General features: G+C 46.7%; 1 protein-coding gene across 1 annotated transcript in view; it reads left to right on the plus strand.

Moving 5' to 3' along the window:
• LOC142592591 (astacin-like metalloprotease toxin 5) overlaps positions 1-25,468 on the plus strand; it is an 85,635-nt gene that overhangs the window by 47,741 nt on the left and 12,426 nt on the right. Inside the window, exon 5 of the mRNA XM_075704124.1 lies at positions 22,829-23,004. Within this exon, the coding sequence (XP_075560239.1) occupies positions 22,829-23,004 (176 nt within the window). The remainder of the gene's footprint in view (positions 1-22,828; positions 23,005-25,468) is intronic.

Raw genomic sequence — 25,468 nt, forward strand, 5'->3', positions numbered from 1 at the left:
ATTAGGTGGAACACTGGTGCGATCAGGGTAAGTTAAATGTATAATGTTCGTTTTAGTGCCATTAGCAACACTCCAAAACTTGCGCGGACTCGTTTGAAGAAACGAGGGCAGTGTAACATTCAAGAAGGTAGTTTAAGCGTTACTAGTCATTTGGATGTACTCAGTTTCCACTTGACGGTACGTTAACCGATGAGCGGGGAGATTTGATTGCTTGGCCCGGCGGAATAACCGTTTCTTTTTGTTGCGCAGACGCTTGAGAGAGTTGTGGAACCATGGCGATCTAGTGTTTGAGGGTATCTTTCGTTGAGGTATATAACTGTCAATTAAACAAAGTAGTTTATCTTTGAAAAGTTTCCAGTTATCCTCAACTGTGTGTTCGTCAAAACCGGGGATGTAAGCAGCTGTAATGATTCCATTTCTGCCGTGATAGAAGCCGTATCGGCGTGCTTGTAATCGCGAACAACCTTAAAACCCTTTTTAGTAGAAACATGGGCCCGCAAAGTGAAATGAATGATGAAGTGGTCACTTAAACCAGGGATATAAGTAAGTTTGGAAACCAGATCAGGTGTAGTAGTAAAAATGAGATCAAGGATATTAGCGGGAACTGCAGTAGTACGAGTAGGTTCATCAACAAGTTGTGCGAGGTTGAAATCAGAACAAACACCAAGAAACTGTGCGCATTCCAAAGAATTTTTTGTGGTAGTGGCGGTACCACTGTGCCATGAGATGTTGGGAAGGTTGAAATCTCCCAACATAAGAAAAGGCAATGTGGGGTATCGCGTAACTATTTTATTTAAGAGGTCATGAAGTTCATCACAGAAAGAGCGGGGTGCAGTTGGGGGTCTGTAACATAGGCAAAAAATTTCCTATTGTCAATGGTAATACGCACGCACACCACCTCTAAAGCTGACACGACTGGGACGCTTGAGGAAGAAAACCCTTCATTAACAGCGATCAAGACACCCCCACCGATACGAACATCGTGGTCATATCGATAAATAGCGTATTTCTTTTCACAGTCAAAGATTTCACTGCTTTGAATTGCAGAAATACATGTTTCGGATAGAATAACAATATCAGCGGAACATGAATCAATATGGGACGAGAGTCCCGCTCGCTTGTTGAGCACACTGCGCGCAGTGCTAAAAAGAAGATACACATCATTTGCGTGGCGGGAAGATAGCTACGCAGACGAATTGCCGGTATTGCTTAAAGGTGGGTTGCGATTACCATGGGACTCACGAGGGGAGTCAACTTCACAAACGTTATCAGTGGATGCGCAGTAGATGAAGCGCTATTTGTTTATTTATTTATTTATTTATTTATTTGTAAAATACCTTACAAGGCCCCTTCTTGGGGATTGAGTAAGGGGGGCATACAATCAAGTACATACAATTAACAACAATAACAAATGAAAACAGCAGCCAAGTACACAGCCTAAAAGTCATGAAACATATTAGCTACATAAAGCTGCATATGATTACAATAAAAAGGAGCAATATAAGTTAGTAACAACGTATAACACTGCAAGAAAAAGGCAAAGAAATAATACAGAGCAGTGAGTATGATATTAATGGTTAACATGGGTTAAGCGAGTTCAGTGAGCTCTTGAATTTATCACGGTCAGTTTCCAAAACTATGTTGTTGGGGAGGTTGTTCCAGAGCCGAATGGCACGTGGAATTGCAGACGAGTTAAATGCTTCTGTTTTACCATAGATGCGCGTGAAGCTATGATGATTGTATAATCTGTGCGACGTGTGCGATGGCGTTTCTAGGTGTAAGGAATTTTTGTTAGTGTGGTGGGCGTATTTATGAAATAATGACAAAAGGGCTATGTCGCGACGATTACTTAGTAGCTGAATTGATAGGTGAATCTTTATTTGAGTTACGCTAGAACGGTAGTTATAATTTCGGGAAATGAAACGTGCGGCTCTATTTTGGATTGATTCCAGCATGGTAATTAGGTAATTTTGATGGGGAGACCAGATTGGAGCGGCGAACTCAAGTCGAGGGCGAACAAATCTTTGATATGCCAGTTTGCGGATAAGTGGAGGTGAGTTCCGAAGGTTACGTCGCAGGTAACCCAGTGATCGAGAAGCACTGGCACAGATGGTAGTAATGTGGGAAGTCCAGGAGAGGTTTGTTGAAAGATTAACGCCTAGATATTTAAATGATGAGGTCCGAGATAATGGGACATTTTTAATACAGTAAGAATAGTCCAAGTTATTGCATTTGCGGGTGAAGGACATCACTTTACATTTTGATGAGTTTAGAGTCATTAGCCAGGTGTCACACCAATTAGTGATTTCATTAAGATCATTTTGGAGGATCAGGTGGTCATCGGAGGTGTTAATAGAACGATAGATAATGCAGTCGTCAGCGAAAATGCGCATGCATGATGATAAGTTATTGGGTATGTCATTAATGTATATCAGAAAGAGTAAGGGACCAAGAACGCTTCCTTGTGGTACACCGGATGAAACATCTGAAAGGGGCGAGGAGAAGCTGTTAGCGAAAGTGAACTGCTGCCTGTTAGAAAGAAAATTTCGAAGCCAGGATAGCGTTAGTGAATTAAGTTTTAATGATGATAACTTCAAAAACAGGCGACAATGAGCTACGCGGTCAAAAGCTTTAGAAAAATCTAGAAAGATGCTGTCAGTTTGAAGGTTTGAGTCCATGTTAAAATGTAAATCTGTCGTAAATTCAAGCAGTTGCGTTTCGCACGAGAAACCTCTCCTGAAACCATGTTGATTATGAAAAAAGAAGTTGTTCGATTCTAGATGTTGGTAAATATGAGATGCAATAATATGTTCCATCATTTTGCAGCATATGCACGTTAGTGATATCGGTCGGTAGTTCTCAGTTAAGTTCTTGTCAGCGTCTTTGAAAATAGGTATGACTTTGGCTGTTTTCCAATCTTGGGGTATCTGACCTGTCATTAATGATTGATGAAAAATGTGAAATAAAAACTTGCTAGATACTGATACTGTATTTTTTAGTAATTTAGAATTAATATTGTCAATACCTGCTGAAGATGAAACCTTCCAGTTATTAATAAGTTGAACAATACCATCAATAGTAATGTTAATAGGTTCCATGTACCGGTAATCTAGGTCGGCAACAATGGGCAAATTAGTAATACTTTCTTTTGTGAATACGGATGAGAAAAATTTATTAAAAACTTGAGCGCACTCACTGTTAGGAATAGGAATGTTGTTTTCTTTATTGTGTAACGAGATGTCATTAGTATTGCGTTCAGGAGATAAAATTTGCCAGAAGTTTCTGGGATTAGATTTGAGTAGTGAAGGAAGGTCTTGGGAAAAATATTTATTTTTGGCTACATTGAGAGCGGAGCAGTAAGAACTTAAACAGTTAAGGTACCTTTCCCAAGCTGACGGGGTGCCGGTTCATTTTGCAGTTCTGTATGAACGTTTCTTTTTGTTTCTGAGTAGATGAAGGGACTTAGTGAACCACGGTTTGTTTTTGTCTTCAGTTATTCTGATTAAAGGAATGTTCTGCTCAACCAATGCGCATAACTTATCTCGGAACATGACCCAGTTATCATGAACAGACCTGGTGTGGAACGAAGGTAGGAACTGATGTTCAAGAAATGATTCTAGCTCAATGATGATTACTTCATAATTTCCTTTGTTGTAGTCACGAATTGTCTTACTTAAGATACCTGTAAATGGTAATGGGATACTGATGGATACATTCAGTAATTTGTGGTCACTGAAACCATCCGAGCATGTTACTTCTTCTATAGTTTCTGGGGCGTTAGTTAGTATAAGATCTAAGAGGTTAGAGCCACGGGTAGGTTCTTTAATGATCTGGAACAGATTATAATCTAATGTTAGGCTAATGAATTCTGATGAAAAACTGCAGGATGACGACAAGTTTGGCCAATCAATGAGAGGAAGATTAAAGTCGCCAATAAGGTATGTGAACTCGGTTGGACAGAACTGGGTGGCTTTAGCAATGCTGCTTCGCAGTTCATCAATGAAGCAATGACTGTAATTTGGAGGGCGGTAACAAACGCCTATCAAAACTTTGGCAGAACGGCAGCGGCATGCGGCCCAGACAATCTCCAGACCTGAAGATGTGTCAATAATGTATGATGCGATAGTTTTTTTAAGAGCGAGGAGGACGCTACCACCTCTTCTATCTGAGCGATCGCAGCGATAAATATTATAGGTTAGTTTTACGGGAAGAATTTCAGGATCGGCTAACTCGGGGGAAAGCCAGGTTTCGGCGAGAGCTAGAATAGTGCAGTTGCAGTCTTCAAGATAAGATGAGACGAGTTCGCGTTTCGACATCAGGCTTCTAATATTAGTGAATGATATTGTTAACGATGTAGCAATGCTATGTGTTAGCGGCGCTTCACATGTGTCTTGGTCTAGCTATCTGCTGATTTCCACAACTGAACGCTTTGTGGCATCATATGCATAAGATTTGTTATCAATGCGCAATCGGTCAACTGAAAGTTTGAATGGTTTATTTAGTGTTTTCGCGTGATCGATCAATTGTTTTCTGGCTTGTCGTGTAGAAAATGAAAAGTCCTCTCGAACTTAGAAACCAGAACCTTTTAGTTTGTGCGCGGAAGACAAGATGCGTCCTTTATCTTTAAAATATGTTAGCTTAGCAATGATAGGTCTGCGCTTTTCATCAGCGAACTTACCCATTCTATGCACTCTGTCAAACTGGGCGCCCGTTACAGTGATACCAAGTTTCTCTGAGCAGAAAGAAATTATCTTCTGCTCCGATGCAGCCCAGTCTTCTCGAGCATTATCCTCTATGCCAAAGAACAGCAAGTTTGAGCGTCTCATTCTATTTTCGTTTTCATCACACCTCGAAGAAATTTTTTCGATCTGCTCAGAAAATTTACGCAATGAATGAGAGCCAGGGTCTGGGCCACCTGGGCATTCGAGTGAAGTCCTGGACTCCACTGCAGAAAGCTTCGTACTCAGCAGCTTGACCTCGCCATCTGCGGCAGACTGCCTGTCGTCTGCCGCAGATGCTGCTTTGCGGGCCTTTAGATCGACCCGCAAAGTCGCATTTGCTTCTTGAAGTCGACGCACCGTTTCTGAAGCAGCTGCACGGTCATTTTTGACGTAGTTTAGTTCAGCAACTAAAGCAGCCTGCCCTTCCTCAAGTTTAAGTATTTTTTCCGTAGTAGCGACATCAGCTGCCTCTAGTGTGCGTATTGTTTCCAATATAATAGCAAAGGAATCCGCCTCCGTCTTGGACATTGGGCCCGGGTTTAGCTCAACATCCCCAGAAAGTACAAGCAAAAGTACAGGTAGAGCGGAAAACACATCACCCGAAAACGCTAGCATTCGTTTAAGTACATCAACGAGATCCGTCGGGCACGACACCTCAATTAAGCAGTAGTTGATGTTGATGATTAAGCTCTGTTGATGATAAGTTTGTTAGAGCGCAGTGAAAAAGGTTGGCCGCTAGATTTTCCGTATTCAATTAGTTTTTTTTCGTGACAAGCATGTTGATCTGCAGAAGTATTCGCCTACAGAGATGCCAGCTGCTTTCCGCTTAGCTTTCTGAGAAAGAACTAACTCTTTGGTTTTAAAAGACGCAAACTTGACGATAACTGGGCGTGTCTTTAGTTGCACAAAGAAACCCAGCCTCTGCGGTCTGTCGATCATATTATTGGTAACGTTCAAGCTTAGATGACGCGACAGCAGATCTTTAATACAGTCTTCGGAGTGTGCCCACGTCTCGTTAGCATTATCAGATATGCCATAAAATAATAAATTGTCCCTTCGAGACCGATCTTCCAATCCGTCGAGCCTTGAGTTGAGTACGGCACCTTTAGTTCTAACAGTTTCATGAACAAGATGGTTAATTTCAGTTGGCGCCGACGCATTTCCAATAGATTCAACAACGGATTCTAAAGTTAACAATCTTTCTGTAAGATCTGAGACTTTTTGCGTAAGTGCCCCTTGGTTTTCCTTTAACTCGGCCAAAGATTCCATTACTTCCGTATGACGCTTGTCAAATTTTGTTGACAAGGCAGTAATGGCATCAAGCAGTTCCTTGTGCGATTTGCTAGGGTCAGGCTGGGGAGGACCGGGGTTTTGTTCTACGTCACCGCTTAGCTTCAGAAGTTTAACCACAAATATGCAGTCGTTCAAGGTATCGCAAACAACACTTGGGTACGGGAAGAGCAAGAGACACCGGTTGCTTGAACGTTTACAATAAAGAGACGGGGCTGCACCAACCTGCATACGAAAGCAGAAGGGGATAGGGAGCAACATCGTCGCTGCTCTCCCGTGCCCACTGAAGGCGGAAATCCGATGCAAGTCCTTTAAATCCCGGCGGCAAGATGCTGTCGGTGGCAGTGCTGATGCCGTGCTTGACCATGATGGGAAGGTGGCACCAGGGCAAAGCTCGTACTGGACATAATCGCTCGCTGTCGCCGAAGGTATGAAGAGCGGTGATGATAGCGGCAACGGCGTCGATGCAGGAGCAGTCGGTCCAACCGCAAGCGCAGGCACGGATATCCACCCGAAGAATAAGGCGATGAACTGCATATGAAAGCAGAAGGGGATTTTGCGCAACAACATCGTCGCTGCTCTCCCGTGCCCACTCATATTGGCTCTCCCGCGCCCACCCATATATTGCAATACAGGGCCCATCCGCGGCGGAGGTGAAGCAGGCGTTAAGCGCTCCCCATACGTGGGCCCATCCCGAAGATTCCGAGGGGCGCGTTATAGGTTCCCGAGTCCACAGGGGTATGGGCCATTTAACTTGGACCCTTTTCGTACTATCACCAGGATCGGCCCACATGATAATTTTTCTGTTAACGGACGCCGAAAAAAAAAAAACTACGGAAGTTAGTCATACACTGCTTTCGCTGTAAAAGGGAGCAAAATGTTGACCGCCGAGTAGATTGATTTGTGGGCGCTTTATGAATGTGTGTGAGGGTAGTGGCGTGAGCAGATAGGGGGCGGGGGGGGGGGTTATGCCGCTTAATATCGGGGGGGGGGGGGGGGCGGGCTCCTCCCCCGGGCCCCCCCTGGGTACGTGCCTGCATCATTGCATACACGCATGCATGAACAGCAGAAAACACTTTTCAGTCACACTTGAACTTTCCAAAATGCCTATTGGTTCACTACAAGTTCAGTTATGAGCCTACATTCTGTGTCAATTGATTTTTAAATAATAAATATCTCGAAAGCTATGTTACCACTCTTCACAATGCGATCGATCACATTTCTGCATGACGTGGTGTATCGCGAACATTATATAGCACTCTGCCATCTTGTAATTCGAGCTGAGCACAATCGCTCTTGCGTTCTGAGCTGAATATAAAGCAATGTTTGCTGGGTGAGTTTGTACTTATTTGTGAACGGACAGGAAGCCAGTGACATGTGCAGACGCGTACACAAAGGAACAAATGAACGGGATTTAAATTTCAATTCATTCTTATTTACCTGATATTTCTGGCTGGATAAGCGCTGCTGTTGTAAACACTCCTTTTTTTTGTCACAAATTGAGCGCTCGCCTTCCTTGTGCACGCGTCTCGCTCGTTTCCCTAATACAAACACACGCATTGCATGATAACTGCCAACCAGAGAAGGTCGTGGAAAACGCGCACCGCACGTCACAGCCTGAACCACCTGCGCTACATAATACCACACACAGTGACGTGCTAGTAACTACTTGACGCGTAAATTCGATACGTGTACGTACAAGCACTTTCCTAATCGTTCCAAACGGAAACAAACGTAAGCGCAACATCCGGTCCGGAGCAAACGAGAGCTTACCTTAAAGCCGGAACGTTATACCGGGGGAGTCTACGTTATTGGTGCAACCATGACGTACTAAGACGTTGTAGTAGCCTTGCAGAGTATGCCACAGTTAGTCACTGTTTCGACTGCGTACAATCAATAAGCACGAAAAGCGCCCTCCTTGCTACGGCGGCTACGTCGGCTACGATGGCTAGGGAGTCTTGCCTCTAGCAAGATGGCGGCTACCAGCTTCGCTTTTAAAGAGTTACTTCCATCCCAGAAGCCTAGGCATATAACCTCCCTGTCATCCGCTCCTTTTTTCAATACACCTTCATAAGGTGTCGCCACTAGCACTCATGCCTGCTAGTAAAACCACAAATGCGGCAGTGCAGGGTGACATGGATTGGGCTTTTTTTTGAAGTCACAGAAGCGCAGAGCAAGATCAGTTTTGAGGAAAGCCTACGGAAAATGGCAGAAAAGAAATGGTCTGCTAAAGTGCACAAATGCTGCACTTTAACAGCGGGGACACTGAATGGAAGAAGAGCTCAAGGAAGTTGGCAACCAAATGAAAGTTATACTGACAGTAGGAGTCATAAAGAAGAAAGCGACAGAAACAGAGTCGCCTAATTGGATACAAATGATGGAAACAAAAAAAAAGACAATGGAACTTTGCAAAAGCGGCAATGAAAATACCAGCACTTCCACTACCGGAAAATAGGGGTAAGCGAAGCTTGTCCTGCGTGTCCCTGACCTTCGTCACAGTTAAGTAACCCGCAGGTGACGGCGCCGGATTGCTTCGGCCTCCCACTCCCTCAGCTCGGGATCTTCTCGTTGCTGTCGGATTGCCTGGGCTCGGGCGGGTCTAACGGCTGAATCGGCGCGCCGACAGTGAGCCCTTTCACGGGAGAATTCTCGCCACCGCTCGTCAAACGCTGCCTGTTCCTCAGGGGAACGGACGCGTGACTGTCCCATCCGTTTTCCGAGAATTAACTGAACGGAAACGAAGCCGGTGCAGCGCGCGCGAAACGCGCGCGAAACTCTTTGGTGCCCTTTCCTTTCCCGGCTGAAGCGAAAAGGCTCTGATTGGCGGCGCGCGTGGCGTGAGCGCGCGCCTGTGCATTTGGAATCCTTGCTAATGACTCACGCTCCGGCGCCGGCGCAGCTGTCAACTCATCAAAGCGTCCTTTGCCGCTCTGCTCTGGGAGCAACTGGGTTTTTGTGTGACTACGACAACGCCACAGGAGAGCCAAGACACGCTTCGCTTGAAAAATTATAAGGGAGAGTCTGTACTATAACGAAAAGGGGAGCGTCTTGATGTTTTAGGCCCGAGCTGGTTGCCCGAGAAGAAAGACACGCTGGAACAAAAATATATATTACAGGATGCGGCATGGTGCGGCTGAAAAAGAAAAAAAAAACATAAGCGACTCGGCACATCATAGGTGGAATGCCGAAATATCGAGCCAGCGAGAATCCTAAGGAGTATTCACCATCTAGGAGCGTTTTGATTCAAAGAAGATGGAAGAATTATCTGGTCAGCATGAAAAGTAAATGACACACACCCATATGTAGCACGAAGCTACAAAGGAAACTCACACGAGTTTCTCAGAAACAAAGCTCCGTGGCTGAAGAAAAATTCGTCCTGTTCTAGCTTACAAACATGGTACCAGCGCCTTGCCAGGGCGGTCGCTTTGAAATCTGAACTAACCAGGTGGCTAGCAGATCACAGCGTGAGAGCGAATTAATCGATAACTCGAAGCACAAGGACCATGAATAAGACAAATCAGTTCTGCGGGATTCCTCAAGGTCGAGGAAGGTTCGTGAAAGGACAATTGACTTCCACCCGATGTAGCACGAAGCTACAAAGGAAACCCACGCGGATTTTTCAGAAACAAAGCTTTGTACTTGAAGAAAAATTCGTCTCCACCTTGCGTATCGGGAATCGAGACGGCATAATTATGGCTTCCGCAGTAATTCCGAAGGAATAAATCATTAGGCGAAGTTGCTGGAAGTAGACAGGGGTTTTAAGGTGAAATCTACACAATGGACGCGAGAAGTTGCCATTGGTCATCTTCAAACCTTATGTTCTGTGCTTATGTAAAGACACCTATGGTTCTAATTGTTGATTTGCTCTTTACGATCGCATTCTGTTATTCCTTTTGTTGCAGGCACTTATCATAGCGTCCTCCTTTTGCGCGGAAGAATCAATTCCGTATTGTCCAAGGGTCCGTTCATCCGAAAAGTGTTAGGATATTTTTTATGTTATGAGTCACCTGAACTCAACGAGGAAGAAAACATGATTTTATGTTCTTCTTCGACATGTCTAGTATAGGTTACAGTTTGCGCGCGCAGCACAGGGCACGCCTAACACCCACTTTGAGCCAATTATTATCTTCCCCAGCGGGCGGGAGCACCTGCAAATGACATTTGCATATTTAGAAATCAGAAATGACCATCGTGCGTTCGATATCAAGTGGATAACCAAAGCGATGAACAGGAATAATGCGTCTACCACGGGGCATGACTTGCTGCTAACTCTGGATGCATCTGCAGGCATAAGAGTTCTCGTTCAAAGACCAATAAATCTCTATCAGACATGCGACCTTCCAAGAGTGTGGCTTTACACACACTAAAGGGCCAATAATTATTTGAACCAAAGCGAGATTGAAATCTGGAATTTTACATCGAACATGTTGTAATGATGACGGGAAACGTTCAAGTAAATGTTTTACAAATATGGTATGTCTGGGGGGCTCATTCTTCTAGCATGACTAAATAGCTTGCTTACGCTAAAGCTAATATACGTAATTACCCTACAGCTTTGCAAGGCCACTTTTTCTTCTGGCTAGTATCCCCTCTTCGAGATGAAAACCCATATAAACAAGGGAACACCAGGTCATGGTACACCTCTAGCGCTCAGAAAGAACACTGGGTTTCCAACGGCACCGGGATGCGAACCCAACCTATACCTATAGGGGGCTCTATAAACAGTCGCAGAAGTCTCTGGGGGGTCCCTTTTCCCCACCACAGCTTCGGTCGAGCATCCGCCGCTGTTGTGTGAGGCAGACGGGTGCTACCACGGGGTACGCATACCACTAAAATAGGTACGTAGAAGCGCCCCCCCCCCGACCTAGTGCTCTGCAGCTACGGGAGTTTCTGATGCTTGGTAGGACAACCCACATGATGGGAAGTTGTTGGGATATGGGACCGCCAGACCCACTTGTGCCAACCGCAGTCACTAGTGGTAGGCCATCAATTTCGTGCGCGAGAGCCTAGAGGTACTGGGCTCAAATCCCGGTGCCGCCGGAAACCCACCAGTTTTTCTAATGGGTAGAGATGCTCTCAGGCCTGGTGCTTGGCTACTTGTGGGGGCCCGTATCTCGAAAGGGATTATGTGCGATTAGGTGTGGGGTCTCTTTAGCGATAATTCAAATTCAAATTCAAATTTATTTACCAGACAATAATGTGCGTGGTATCCAGGAACCCATTGTCCAATCACACACGACCTTGTTGAAAGAGCATGTGGGAGGTTAACTAGAGCTGTCAACGGATACCTACCAATAAAATCGAAGCACACTCCGAGCCAGGGGCTCGGCCATTATCGGACGTCAACGCCTGGAACGTGCTGTTTCTCCCCAACACGAGGCCATCCCCACCTAATAGGTGCACTGGGACGCCACGTGGGGAATGACCGTCGTGGGTGAGGCACAAACCTCCTTTTCATTTAGCGAATGCTCCTTTCGGTTGGTCGACACGTGGCGCATCCTATTGCTGCGGTGTGCGCTGCGACTGGCTATGCGTTCGACTTCAAAGCAGCTTGCCGCAGCGTGCGCTGTTGCAGGAGTGCCGTGTGGGCCACATGCGCAGTGATACAACATTTGCATGCTGCATGGTTGTTCGAAACAAATCCCCAGAATGGGGCAGCGGAGCCAGTGAATCCTCTTCTGGGCGAGCACAGCCGGGTTCCTGGCAACTGGCTGTCTTCTTTCGGGCGACCGGACGCTTGAAACCGTTTTGTGCTCCGGTAGGCGTCTGGTGTTGGGCGTCAAACGAAACACCTTCCGCAGTTGACGCGGACCAAGCCCCCACTTGGCCACGGCTGTGGCCTCAGAATGATCGAAAGCATTAATGATGCCATAGTAAAATTTAAATATTGCGATGCAGATGCACAGTGAAATATAACGCCGAATATGTTGAAAGACAGCTCAAAAAAGCAAGGAAAGCTCCCTCATCGTTACACGAGGGCACGCCAGCGCAACGACAGTGGTCACAAAAATCCCCTTCTTGACGCAGGTTCTCGTCCTGTGGTTCGTATTGTCGCTTTGGCTGAGCTTCCACGGCAGCAACACGTTTCTGGCTTATCACCAAAGCGCACCTGCCCAGATGCTACCCATGGCCCTGAACGATTCTTCGCAAGTCCCCTCACACAAGCCGTTCCTTGCCACAGTCCGCTTTTTCGTCTGGCAACATCGAGCAACTATGCATGAGGGACAGCCGCATCGACTACATATTGCACCACCGGACTCGGGCCAGTTGGGGCACGCCACCGCAACGACAGTGGTCACAAAAATCCCCTTCTTGACGCAGACTCTCGCCCTGTGGTTCGTATTGTCGCTTCTGCTGAGCTTCCACGGCAGCAACACGTTTCTGGTTTATCACCAAAGCGCACCCGCCCCGATGCTACCCATAGCCCTGAACGATTCTTCGCAAGTCACCTCACGCAAGCCATTCCTTGCCACAGTTCGCTTTTTCGTCTGGAAACATCGAGCAACTATGCACGAGGGACAGCCGCATCGACTACATATTGTCACGTGGTGGTGACGTTGAATAACACAGTAGCAATACTGTGAACGACAAAACTAACTTTTATTGGGCGAACCTGTGCCCACAAAACAGGCTACACTTATAGCACAACGATAGCGGCGAACACGGTCGGCGGTCGGCGATCGTCGAAAATCTGATCAGTGGGTCAAGCGCGTCGGCTTTTATAGATCAGTCGTCGAATGTTCCAGATTAACCGATGGGACCCGCGTGTCTTCCACGAAGTTCTACACTATTAGCGTTGCGCATACATGCAATCAGATTACAAAAGTTGCGGTGAAAGACAGTGGACGGAACCATCGATAACATTCCAGAAACTTCTTTTACATGCAGGCGCGTCCTGCGCTGCGCGATAACATTTGTTAGGCGGCCAAACATGGTCGCCCGATAAAGATAAGGACACGTGTCATTACCCTTCTCTTAAAAAGCATCGACCCGATGCAAACAAACGAGAGAAAAAAAAGAAGCATTCGTAGCAAAGAAAACAACAAAATAAGGAAGTTCGTCAGCGTCCATAAAAGGGTTTAAGGCGCACCACGTGGACCACTTCAGATCGTGCGCGGCGCCGCTGTGAATGCGAAATGCCGTCTGGCACGACCTCATAGTCCAGTGCGCCAATACGTCGGATGACCTTGTGGGGTCCGAAATAGCGTCGCAGTAGTTTTTCACTGAGTACTCGTCGGCGTATCGGGGTCCATACCCAAACACGGTCGCCGGGCTTGTACTCAACGAAGCGTCGTCGGAGGTTGTAGTGTCGGCTGTCGGTCCTCTGCTGGTTCTTGCCCCGCAGGCGGGCGAGCTGTCGGGCTTCTTCGGCGCGCTGGCGATAGGTAGCGACATCATGGTTCTCCTCGTAAGTGACGTGCGGCAGCATGGCGTCGAGCGTCGTCGTCGGGTTCCTGCCGCAGACCAGCTTTTGTTTCTTGCACCGCCGTGTTGTAAGCGAATGTTACGTACGGCAGGACGGCATCCCAGGTCTTCTGTTCGACGGCTACGTACATCGCTAGCATGTCGGCGAGGGTCTTATTCAGCCGCTCCGTAAGACCATTTGTCTGCGGGTGGTAGGCCGTTGTCCTCCTGTGCCTTGTCTGACAGTATTTCAGAATGGCTTGGGTGAGCTCCGCTGTAAAGGCCGTTCTTCTGTCGGTGACGAGGACTTCTGGGGCGCCATGTCGCAGCAGGATGTTTTCGACAAAGAGTTTCGCCACTTCCGCTGCGCTACCTTTCGGCAATGCTTTAGTTTCAGCGAAGCGGGTGAGGTAGTCCGTCGCCACGACGATCCACTTATTTCCGGTTGTTGACGTCGGAAAGGGTCCCAGCGAGTCCATCCCGATCTGCTGGAATGGTCAGCAAGGAGGCTCGATTGGCTGTAGTAATCCGGCTGGACTTGTCAGTGGTGTCTTGCGTCGCTGACAGTCTCGGCATGTTCTGACATAACGGGCAACGTCGGCGGTCAGGCGCGGCCAATAATACTTTTCTTGTATCCTCGATAGTGTCCGGGAAAATCCGAGGTGTCCAGCGGTCGGATCGTCATGTAGGGCGTGCAATACTTCTGGACGAAGTCCTGACGGGACAGCAAGAAGGTAGTTGGCGCGGACTGGTGAGAAGTTCTTCACGAGTAGATTGTTTTGAAGCGTGAAGGAAGATAATCCGCGCTTAAATTCCCTAGGGACAACGTCGGTGTATCCTTCCAAATATTCGACGAGGCCTTTTAGCTCCGAGTCTGCCTTTTGCTGTTCAGCGAAGTCTCCCGCGCTTGTCATTCCAAGGAAGGCTTCGTCATTCTCGTCATCTTGCGGCGGCGGGTCAATGGGGGCGCGTGATAGGCAATCGGCATCGGAGTGTTTTCGTCCGGACTTGTAGATTACAGTGATGTCGTAGTCTTGTAGTCTGAGGCTCCATCGCGCCAATCGTTCCGAAGGATCCTTTATATTCGCTAGCCAACACAACGCGTAATCGTAACTGACGACTTTGAAAGACCTACCATAAAGGTAAGGGCGAAATTTAGCTGTAGCCCAAACGATGGCGGGGAATTTCTTTTCGGTCGTAGAATAGTTGCCTTCCGCTTTTGACAACGACCGGCTAGCGTAAGCTATCACCTGTTCGACTCTGTTTCTCCTCTGGACTAGAACGGCACCGAGGCCTAGGCTACTGGCGTCAGTATGGATTTCTGTATCGGCGGACTCGTCAAAGTGCGCAAGTACCGGCGGCGACTGCATGCGTCGTTTGAGTTCTTCAAATGCGTCGGCCTGCGGCGTTTCCCACTTGAACTCGACGTCACATTTAGTTAGCTGTGTCAGCGGCTCAGCGATGCGTGAAAAGACCTTGACAAATCACCGGTAGTAGGCACACATGCCAAGAAATCTATGCACTGCCTTCTTGTCGGTGGGCTGCGGGAACTTTGCGATGGCAGCTCTTTTCTGCGGGTCGGGGCATACTCCGGATTTGTTGATGACATGGCCTAGGAACAGAAGCTCATCGTAAGCGAAGCGGCACTTTTCCGGCTTCAGAGTGAGCCCTGATAATTTGATGGCCTCTAATACTGCCTCAAGCCGCCTAAGGTAGTCGTCGAAATTTTCGGCGAAGACAACGACGTCATCCAAATAAACAAGACACGTCTGCCACTTCAATCCTGCTAACACCGTGTCTATGACGCGCTGAAACGTTGCAGGCACCGAGCACAGTCCGAATGGCATGACCTTAAACACGTAGAGGCCGTCCGGCGTGATGAAGGTGGTCTTTTCGCGATCTCTCTCGTCGACTTCTATTTGCCGGTAGCCAGACTTGAGGTCCACCGACGAGAAATATTCAGCGTTGCAGAGCCGATTCAATGCGTCGTATATCCGTGGGATGGGGTATACGTCCTTCTTCGTGATCTTGTTCAGACGACGATAATTGACGCAGAAACGTAGGGTTCCGTCCTTTTTCTTCACCAGGACAACAGGAGATGCCCACGGGCTTTTCGATGGCTGGATGATGTCGTCGCACAGCATTTCGTCGACTTGTTGTCTAATAGCTTCACGTTCTCGCGTCGAAACTCGGTAAAGGCTCTGGCGGAGTGGTCGAGCGCACTCTTCGGTTATGATGCGATGCATTGCAACTGGTGTTTGTGTAATCCTCGATGATGTCGAAAAGCAGTCTTTGTGTCGAAGAAGAAGTCTTATGAGCTGTTGCTGCTTGCTCATGGGAAGACTTGGATTTACGCCGAAGTCTGTTTCGGGGCTATGCTCGGCGGAGTAGATGTGGCAGAATCTGAGAGCACAAAGGCATTACTAATTTTCAGAATTTCCTCGATGTACGCGATTCTCGTGCCCTTGTTGATGTGCTTGAACTTTTGGCTGAAGTTGGTTAGCATCACTTCCGCTTTCCCTCCGTGGAGACGAGCGATCCCTCTTTTCCGGCACTTGATCAGATTACGATCGTCAAAAATCTGATCAGCGGGGCAAGCGCGTCGGCTTTTATAGATCAGTCGTCGAATGTTCCAGATTAACCGATGGGACCCGCGTGTCTTCCACGAAGTTCTACACTATTAGCGTCGCGCATACATGCAATCAGATTACAAAAGTTGCGGTGAAAGACAGTGGACGGAACCATCGATAACATTCCAGAAACTTCTTTTACATGCAGGCGCATCCTGCGCTGCGCGATAACATTTTTCAGGCGGCCAAACGTGGTCGCCCGATAAAGATAAGGACACGTACCACCGGACTGGGGCCAGTTGGGGAACGTCACCGCAACGACAGTGGTCACAAAAATCCCCTTCTTGACGCAGGTCAGTTACCTTCCGAACGCGGCTTTTGTCCGCTCTGGAAATCGCTGTTTTCTTGCGATGTCGTGCCCCCCTTGTGTTATTGGAACATGTTGTGGGCTGTTGTGTGAAATGTTATCTCTATACATCAATGCTAACACAATTACTCTGCTCCTGTTGCTGTCGGGCGATGTTTCACCGCCGTCCACTGAAGCTATTGCAAAGGCCATATCTCGCATAGAAACATCACAAAGCTCTGTTCTGTCCGAACTTTGTCTAATCCGACCATCACATAATAGCATCGAGACCCTCGTGACCAGCCTTTCGGCTCGCGTTGATGCCTTGGAGAAGATTGTCCAGTCGACTCAGTCAAACGAAATAGGTTTAAAGGTGGACGTGAATGGTAGCCTAGCAATACTATGCACTAAAATGAAAGTTCTTACGGGAAAATGCGATGATGCAGAAAATCGCCTGCGTCCTTCAAACTTACTTTTTTGTGGAATTCAAGACACAAAGGGTGAGACTTGGCTTGAGTCCCAGACAAAAATAGTATCATTCTGCTCCGAGCAACTCGGTTTATCCGTTAGTACAGACGACTTGGAGCGTGCCCACCGACTTTGTCGTTACCAGCAAGACAAAACTAGGCCTATTATTGTAAAATATGCAAGATTTAAAGATAAATCAAGAATTCTTGCAGTGGCTTCTAAGCTCAAGGGCACGAATTTTTTTATTCGCGAGGACTACTCAGCCAGAGTACGACAGGCGCGAAGGAAACTTTATCTTCATGGACAACAGAGCGGCAGATCATTTAAACTGCGCTTTGACAAGCTGCTGCTTGATGGCAAGCAATTCACGTACAATGCTGAAACTGATTGTATAGTTGAACTGAGGGCATAGCGGTCACAGCGTCTCTCCAAGCATGCGCGTCCCTCTTCTCCCCCCCCCCCCTCCCCAGACCGGCCTCGCCTCGATTACTGCCCCTGTTTATCAGAATAGGTCGGTCTTGCTCGCAAACATGCGTAGTTACCTGCCTAAGAAAGACGCCCTAGAATCTATCTTGAAAGACAACAATACTGACCATGCTATACTTACGGAATATTGGCTGCATCCAAATATTGCTGACCTCGATCTACTAAATGATAGCCAAACATACGCTGTTCACAGGCTTGACTGGTTGGGGCGCAGGGGTGGCGGCGTTTTGATTTTTGTGAAAGAAAGTGTTCCTTCATATGTCACCAAATTGAACTGTCAACATGAAATTTTGACTAAATATATCACTTCGGTCAAGTATGAGTGTGATTATTGCTTGTTATCGCGCTCCTGACTGTGATGTTTCTTTCAACCATGAACTAAATTCTGTACTAGCGAATCTTTACTGACGCTTCCCGTGTGCGAATTTTATGCTCTGTGGCGATTTTAATTTTCCGGACATTAACTGGGCAAATCTAGAGGCACATAACCGGCAATCCAAATATTTTCTTGACACAATCCTTACATTCAACTTTGCTCAGATGTTAATATGGCAGCCCGTGGGGAGAACATTTTAGACCTTGTCCTTGTTTCTAACCCCAAAATAATAAAATCGCTATCATCAGTTGCTGGTCTAAGCGACCACAAATTACTGCTATTTAATCTCTGCATCCCAGTTCCTTTCAGACAGCCCTCGACCAAATACATTGGGGACTACAACAAAGCAGATTTTAGCAAAATCAACACTGAACTGAAAACTTTTTCCAATTTTTTTCGTGAGACTGCTCCTTCTCGTACAGTAGATGAAAACTGGTTGTTATTTAAGAATAAATTATTATGGCTTGTTGAGAGACATGTACCTCTTGTTCGCATTCGCGGTGATTTGGGAAAACCCTGGTTTTCTAACACACTTCGGAGGCTGTCGGGAAGAAGAAAACGCCTCTTTCGTGATGCGAAACGCTCTAAATCTTGTTCAATGTGGGACAAGTACTTCAAATGCCTGCGCAAATACACTAGCACTTTGAGACAATCCAAAAAGAAGTACTTCCACCACGATTTGCCGAACATCCTACGTGTCAACCCAAAAAAAATTTTGGAATATTCTGAAATCAAACAATAGCTCCAATAACATTTCCTTGACTTATCCTGACGATTCAAACGTGCCGCTTGATCAGCGGTCAGACGTAATGAACCCATATTTTTCTTCTGTTTTCACTCGTGAGCCTGCACTGAAGGACTTTGACTTGCCCAGCCACAGTTTACCCCTCATGTTTGCCACTACGATTAATTCTCAAGGCATTATGAAACTTCTTGATAACCTAAAGATTTCTCTTGCCCCCGGGCCAGATAACATCACTGCTAAGATGCTAAAAGGTACGAAAGCAATTTCCAGTCTAATATTACAAATAATTTTTACCCAGTCCATTACTGATAGTTCACTTCCAAATGACTGGAAGATTAGTAAAGTGGTACCGGTATATAAGTCAGGCAGCCACTCTGATCCTTCCAACTATCGCCCCATTTCCCTAACGAGTATTCCCTGTAAACTCCTAGAACACATAATATATTCGCAAATAGCATGTCATCTCGGTGATCATTCCTTCTTTTTTCACAATCAGCACGGTTTCCGGCCTGGTTTGTCATGCGATACACAGCTTTTTGAATTTATTACTGAACTTCACCTGAACTTAGACTCATCACTTCAAACTGACGCCATATATCTAGACTTCGCCAAAGCATTTGACTGTGTTCCCCATCAGCGGCTTTTGGCCAAACTTTCATGCCTCGGTCTAGACCCTCTCGCACTGTCATGGATTCGTTACTTTCTTACTAATCGATTCCAGCACGCAGCTATCGGAAATCATTGCTCAACCACTGCTAGCGTCATCTCCGGAGTACCACAGGGGTCCGTCCTCGGTCCCCTTCTCTTTCTCATCTTCATAAACGACCTTCCCAACGGCATATAATCCAATATCCGACTTTTTGCAGATGACTGCGTAATCTACCGTCGCATTACAGACCCAGCCGACCATGCAATGCTCCAAAAAAGACTTACATTCATTAGAAACCTGGTGTTCCAACTCTTTAATGAAACTTAACATCTCCAAATGTAAAGTTGTGCAAGTATCCCGTAAACACTCTAACAAGAATCACCCATACTTTTTAAACTCGACAGCCCAATCCACCATTGAATCGTATTGTTATCTCGGTATCACTATTAATAGCAAGTTCACCTGGTCTGACCATATACCAAAATTGGCTACCGACACTAATAAATCACTTGGTTACGTCAGACGTACCCTTGCGCTGTGCCCCTCATCCACAAGAAAACTAGCTTATCAAACTTTTATTCGAAGTAAACTTGAATACGCCTCAGCTATTCGGAGCCTGCACCAAGCTTACTTAATTAATATGTTAGAATCAATACAAAATCGTGCCGCTAGATTCGTCACTTCCAGCTACAGTCGTGAAGAAAGTGTCAGTGTGATTAAATCATCTCTAGGACTCGAAACATTGGTGTTGCGTCGGAAAATTGCGAAACTGTGCTTTTTCCAGTGACTTTATTATAACTTCCCCGAACTGCATGGAAGGCTTCTAATCCCACCAACCCGTACATCTCGTCGCCTTTTTAACTCTTGCAGCATCCAGCGCTTGCATGGTTCAACATTTTCCTTTAATCAATGGTTTTTACCTAGCGCCATTATAGAGTGGAACAATTTACAAGATAGAGTTGTCAATGAGCGCAACCCCATTATCTTCAAGCAGCTGCTTACTGATCACCTTAAACCCTAACCTTATAATGACCGTACTGTGCCTTCATTCTTTTGCGATTGCCGTCTCACATTGTGACTGTTTTGCTGATTTGCTTTTGCATTCTATTCAGTGGGCCTCATGGCTTTTGTTGTTGTTGTTTGTTTGTTTTAATGCGAATCCACAGGCTTAGTCTTGTAAGAAATCGTAACCATATCTTTGTTTCTATCCTTATCTTCTGTAACACCCCCTTATGTAATACCCCGACCGGGGTCCTTAAGGAAAAATAAATGATGATGATGATGATGAGGATGATGATGATGATGATGATATGACCTGTTATGCGAATTCGACAAGTTCTCGCTCAAAGTCTGTTGGGCACACTTTGTTCTCGTTTGTGTTAGCGTTTAGTAAAGATCAGTGCGTGCATTATGAGCACACTGCTGGTGCATATGTTGGTCAATTGTATCAGGAATGAATTTTGATATGAGTTGTAGCGCCTAAGTAAACCGTTCAGTATATGAGCTCAGAATTGTAATGTGAAGTACCTTCAGAGCACCTTGTGTGGGGGTCGCTGTGGAAGATTAACGGCGTTCGTAATTGTACTTTCCTGAAGAACATTCAAATGATATAGACAAGAAAACCATGTCGTGCTTCACAGTGAAAGGAAACAAACACACGTATGTTAACTTTCCTTCACTCGACAGTCAATCAGTTAGTTCCTCAGTCAGTCAGAAAGCTTTAATTACAATCGGGTGCTCTATGGCTTAAAGATAGGGGAAAGCCAATTCAGATGAGATAAAGTATGTTGACCGCTCGACTCAATAGTGACGATGATGATGATGATGATGATTTGGCATTCCCTTTGAACCTGATGGCAGAAAGAAAGGAATTGGATCACAACGTCGACTCTCGACAAAAGTGTTTAATGCACTTCATAGAAAACATTTGCAGCGAGATTGGACAGTGCGGGCCGACCAACCTCAGAGGTGATACATTCACATCACCGCCAGTTCTTGTGCGCTACCACTTAGAAAGGATGGCGCGCCAGCGCGCGTCGCCGAATCTGGGAAGTCATGTCATGAGAAGCGTTGCGTCTTCTGTGACTGAGGGGTGACGCTCTGCTCGACTCGGTGCCGTTCAAAAGCCGTTTAATGGGATGCGAAGGAATCCACCCAGTGAAGCCAGCAGATACAGTACACTATTACAGAAGCGCCTGGATTTAAAGTGGACGGAAGCATCGACCAGACCGCAGTCGAGACAAGCAAAAGAAGTTTCGAAGTTTGGCGGAAAAAAAGCTGGGCATACATTTGTTACGACCGGATCCATTTACAAGCCTAAGTAGCGGTAAACGTAGATAGAGAAGTTTTAAGGAAGATAAAAAGGATTAAGGCGATGTATACAAAAATGCTAGAATGCTGGGGTCATATATAAAGTCAGATTATTCCAATCTGTTTTTATTCCAATCGCCTGACGTCAAATTTGCGTAGCCACGGATGCAAGCACCAGGCGGCAACCCGCAATGTCGTCTGAAAAGCTCAATAAACGCGCTTCTAGTTAATAGGATGTCACTTTCTTTTCCCTTCAAGGCGAATAGCGTTGCCTACATTGGACAGTTTTTCTTATCTGATTGGCAGAGAAGAGGCGAGAAGGAAGCTCAAGGGGAGAGAATTTGGTCAGGAGAGATCTGGGCCAAGCCAGCGCATGAAAGTAGATAAACGGATGAGGAGGGTGCGGCCAGCGTCTGTGGTTGCTTCGCTTCCGCTTACTTAACTTGCGGTGGCTGGTCGAAAGTCACGGTGGCGTGTAAGGGGGTGTTAAAAATGCCGCTAAAACGGATGCTCAGCAAAGTAGAGTTGGTACAACAGTGTCGTGTACGTGTCGAAAGGTCTCGATAGCGTTGTACTGCCACGCACATTGTTTTATTATGCGCAAATAAATCCATGCTGCCCGCCATCTCTGAGTAGCGAGTGCACAGCCGTCGGCGGGCAGCCACCTTCTATTCCTTTCGGAACGAGGCAGCCTGCGGCTATTTAGAAAAAAGAATTGTTTTGTTCGACATATTAATGCGCCTTCGTTGCGCACATGTCACATTTACGAGGGGAGTTTCGCGGTTTTGTGACGTCGCGTGACATACAGGCAAAGCGGTCGCAGCGCGAAAATGTTTGATCGATAGCAATTGGTCAAACAACGCCTTTTTCGCTAATTCCGAAAAAAACGTTGACACAGCAATTATTCTTTTCTTTCGTTCGGTGTAATCATGCACAACCGTGTTCACATGTAACCATATGGGAGGTTTTCGCCGTTTACGTGGCGTCGCGTGACAGGCAGGCGCAATGAGGGGGTGGGTAGAAAATTTTTTTCTTCAATCGCGGCGGGTTGCTTGCAGAATTGGAATGCAAACATTTGGAATAGTCATTACTGAATTATTATTGCGCAACAAAAAGACGTGGACGTAAGATAATAGGCAATAATACTTGAGCAATGGATTACCAACTTGGTCGAAACGCTGATCTCATTTGGAATAGCTTTACGATAAAGAGCCCCTGAGTAACTCAAGCAGGCTAAGTGACTATTTGCCATTACCTGTTTCAAAGGAGGTGCCAGTAAATCACCATCATCATCATAGGCTAGAAGAAAGGCTTCGAGTCGAGGATTCTCTGAAAATACATGGGAAAGAGTTGCAACTGTCCTCGTACAGATCCCACAGTTGCTTCGAGCGTTGTTCCTCTTTCATGCAGATCGCAAGTCCGAACTGAGTGTGCGCGTGCGCGGCGTCTGAAACTTCTCGCAGGTGCTACTCCGGCATCGGCCGCCTGGGGCGCTCTCAACCTGTCTCGCTAGGCTCTGGCTGCCTCTACAAGGGCACCATGGTGCACGAGCTCCTTCACGCCGCGGGCTTCTTCCACGAGCACTCACGCTCCGACAGGGACGCTTACATCGACGTGTTCACCGAAAATGCGAAAGAAGGTACGCCCCCATTTCAACGTACATTATAAAACAAAAAGTCATGACAAGCCCACAAACAAAGACAGCAAGGAAAACATACGGGAAATTACTTGCACTTAATAACTGAATTTACAAAATGATAAATTAATGGCAATGAAACTGGATGAATAAACAACTTGCCGCAGGTGGGGACCGATCACACGTCTTCGCATTACCGGTGCAATGCTCTAACCAATCGAGCTACCGCGGTAGCTGCGGCAAGTAGTTTCTTCATCCAGTTTCATTGCCATTAATTTATTATTTCTTTAATTCAATTAGTAAGCACAAGTAATTTTCTCTGTGTTTTTCTTACCTTCTGATGATATAAATATTAAAGATTGGACCCCTCGGTTAACGCCCTTTCTTCTCATTCTAAATAAAGAAACCTTCGTGGCACCTTCCCCGAAATCTAGTAAAAAAGTGTGCAATTCCAAAGAAAGCTCGAAGGAGTGATGGCGAAAGTTTGCGCAGCAAAATAGGGACTACTCAGTCGCGACCACTGGCAGATGGAAAAAGGGCACCCTTGCCGCAGTCATCGATCTCGTGATGCTAGCACACCTGTCTGTGATTACTTTCATTGTTCTAGCAGCACGCACTGGCCTAAGCACTCGTGGTTACCTTGATCGGTTCAAAAACCTAGAAATGCGCCTAATGTTTAGAACGGGTAAGCTAAGCGCTTATTTGGACAGCCTCCGCAAGTTTCTATGCGACTCCCAAGGCATTGAATGAATTTTGCTGTTACACCTTCCAAAACAGTTTATTGTATAATGAAGTTTTCTTCCCCAAATCAGTCATGACGTCATCCTCGTCGCCACCGTCGTCACCTAACTGCTGTCGTTACGCATGTTTGGGTCAAACACAATTGCCCACCTTAGAAAAAAAATCCGGCGGAACCCATCTCATCATGACTGTCAGAGCTGATGCGATTCACTTTATGCATTTAACTTCAAACGATTGAAACATTACTTTTTATGCTCACGAGGGCTTGGACGGGAATTTAGGCCTAGGCTCCTTCCCAAGCGTATCACCACTGGAGGAAGCCGAACGCCAGGCCGGGGTACACTTGTGTCCACTTGAATAAGTGGGTGTCCGGCAGCGGTGGGAATCGAACGCAAAACCGTCTGTAGCCGAAGCGGGATCTCTACAACAAGGCCTAGCTGTCGGCCTCATGGCGATTAGTGCCATAGAGTATTGCTGAAGATACCTCTGCTTAGGGTCTGTTCTGGTGATTCTGCGATTTTCATAGTGTCAACTATATGGGACGCCCAATGTATCAGGGATCAACCCACTTGGTTGTGATTCTCGCTCGCTAGGGTCGGCTATGATCATTACGGCATGACGACCATTATATGACGGCGACACAGTGATGAAGACGAAATGACGAAGAAGGAAGCATGTCGATGGAATGACGAAGGTCAGTGTGACGACGATGGCATGAGGACAGTGAGTTCATGATTCTGAAATAGTCAGCATAATGAAGCCTCAAGACGACAGCACGAGGACAATGTGATTATGACGAGTGTGTATCGTAACTATGACCTGACGACGACAGCGTGACGAGAATCGGATGACGAAACTGGCATGGCGAAGATGGAACGACGACAATGGCATGACGAGGTCGCTGTGAAGAACCGAGGCCGACGCCATGGCTGCCTGAATTGTTCTCTTTTAATGGATCTCCTAATATCTATCGTCGTCATCATCTTCTATATTCAACATATTCCCGCCCTCTCCAAGACGCTCAAGTCAACAGCGTCCGCGCTTGAAGGGAAGAAAAAGACTAGTGCGGACGTGCAAATATCAGCTCCTGTTTCTGAAAATATATTCGGTCAGAAAAACGTCTCATCTTCAGCGAATTTTCGCACCATTTGACGCAATTCGTCTAGAAAACTACGGCGACACCAAGTTCTTGCCGGAGGGTGCTCATTTCGTTATTTATTGGGTCTTTTTATCCCGACCCCGCTGCACTGTTGCTAGGCCTATACGACTAGGCCTACTTTCCCGGAGAGTCTTAGCTCTCGCACGCCTCCGTGCGCCCGCTACTCCCAAGAATGTCCATGCAAGTGACGATGGAGGGAGAGCAAATCACCCCGGAGGAGTGCCTGCAATCCAGATGGACCAGGGTCATTTCCAAGCGTACGTCGCAAAGCCGTCCCGGCGTCAGCGGTCGGGCAGGTTCGACACAACGAGGCAACGGCGGTGGCGGCTCCCGCGCCCCCGCCGGCTGCGGCGTCAAGAAAGGCCTCGCCGCGGCGTCGAGGCTCCCCCGCCTGCCGCGGGAGCACATTAAAATCATCATCCGCTCCAGAGGCGGGATGAACGTCAGAAGAATCAGCGAGATCAAGGTGACACAGGCACGGGCCATGGCAGCTCAGCTCACCCCGGCCGAAACGGAGGGGGACATCTTCTGCCCCAACGTGGTCCAAAACATCTTTGTCGTGAGTAC

The sequence above is a fragment of the Dermacentor variabilis genome, chromosome 9 (genome assembly GCF_050947875.1).
Source record: "Dermacentor variabilis isolate Ectoservices chromosome 9, ASM5094787v1, whole genome shotgun sequence".
NCBI classification, from domain to species: Eukaryota; Metazoa; Arthropoda; class Arachnida; order Ixodida; family Ixodidae; genus Dermacentor; species Dermacentor variabilis.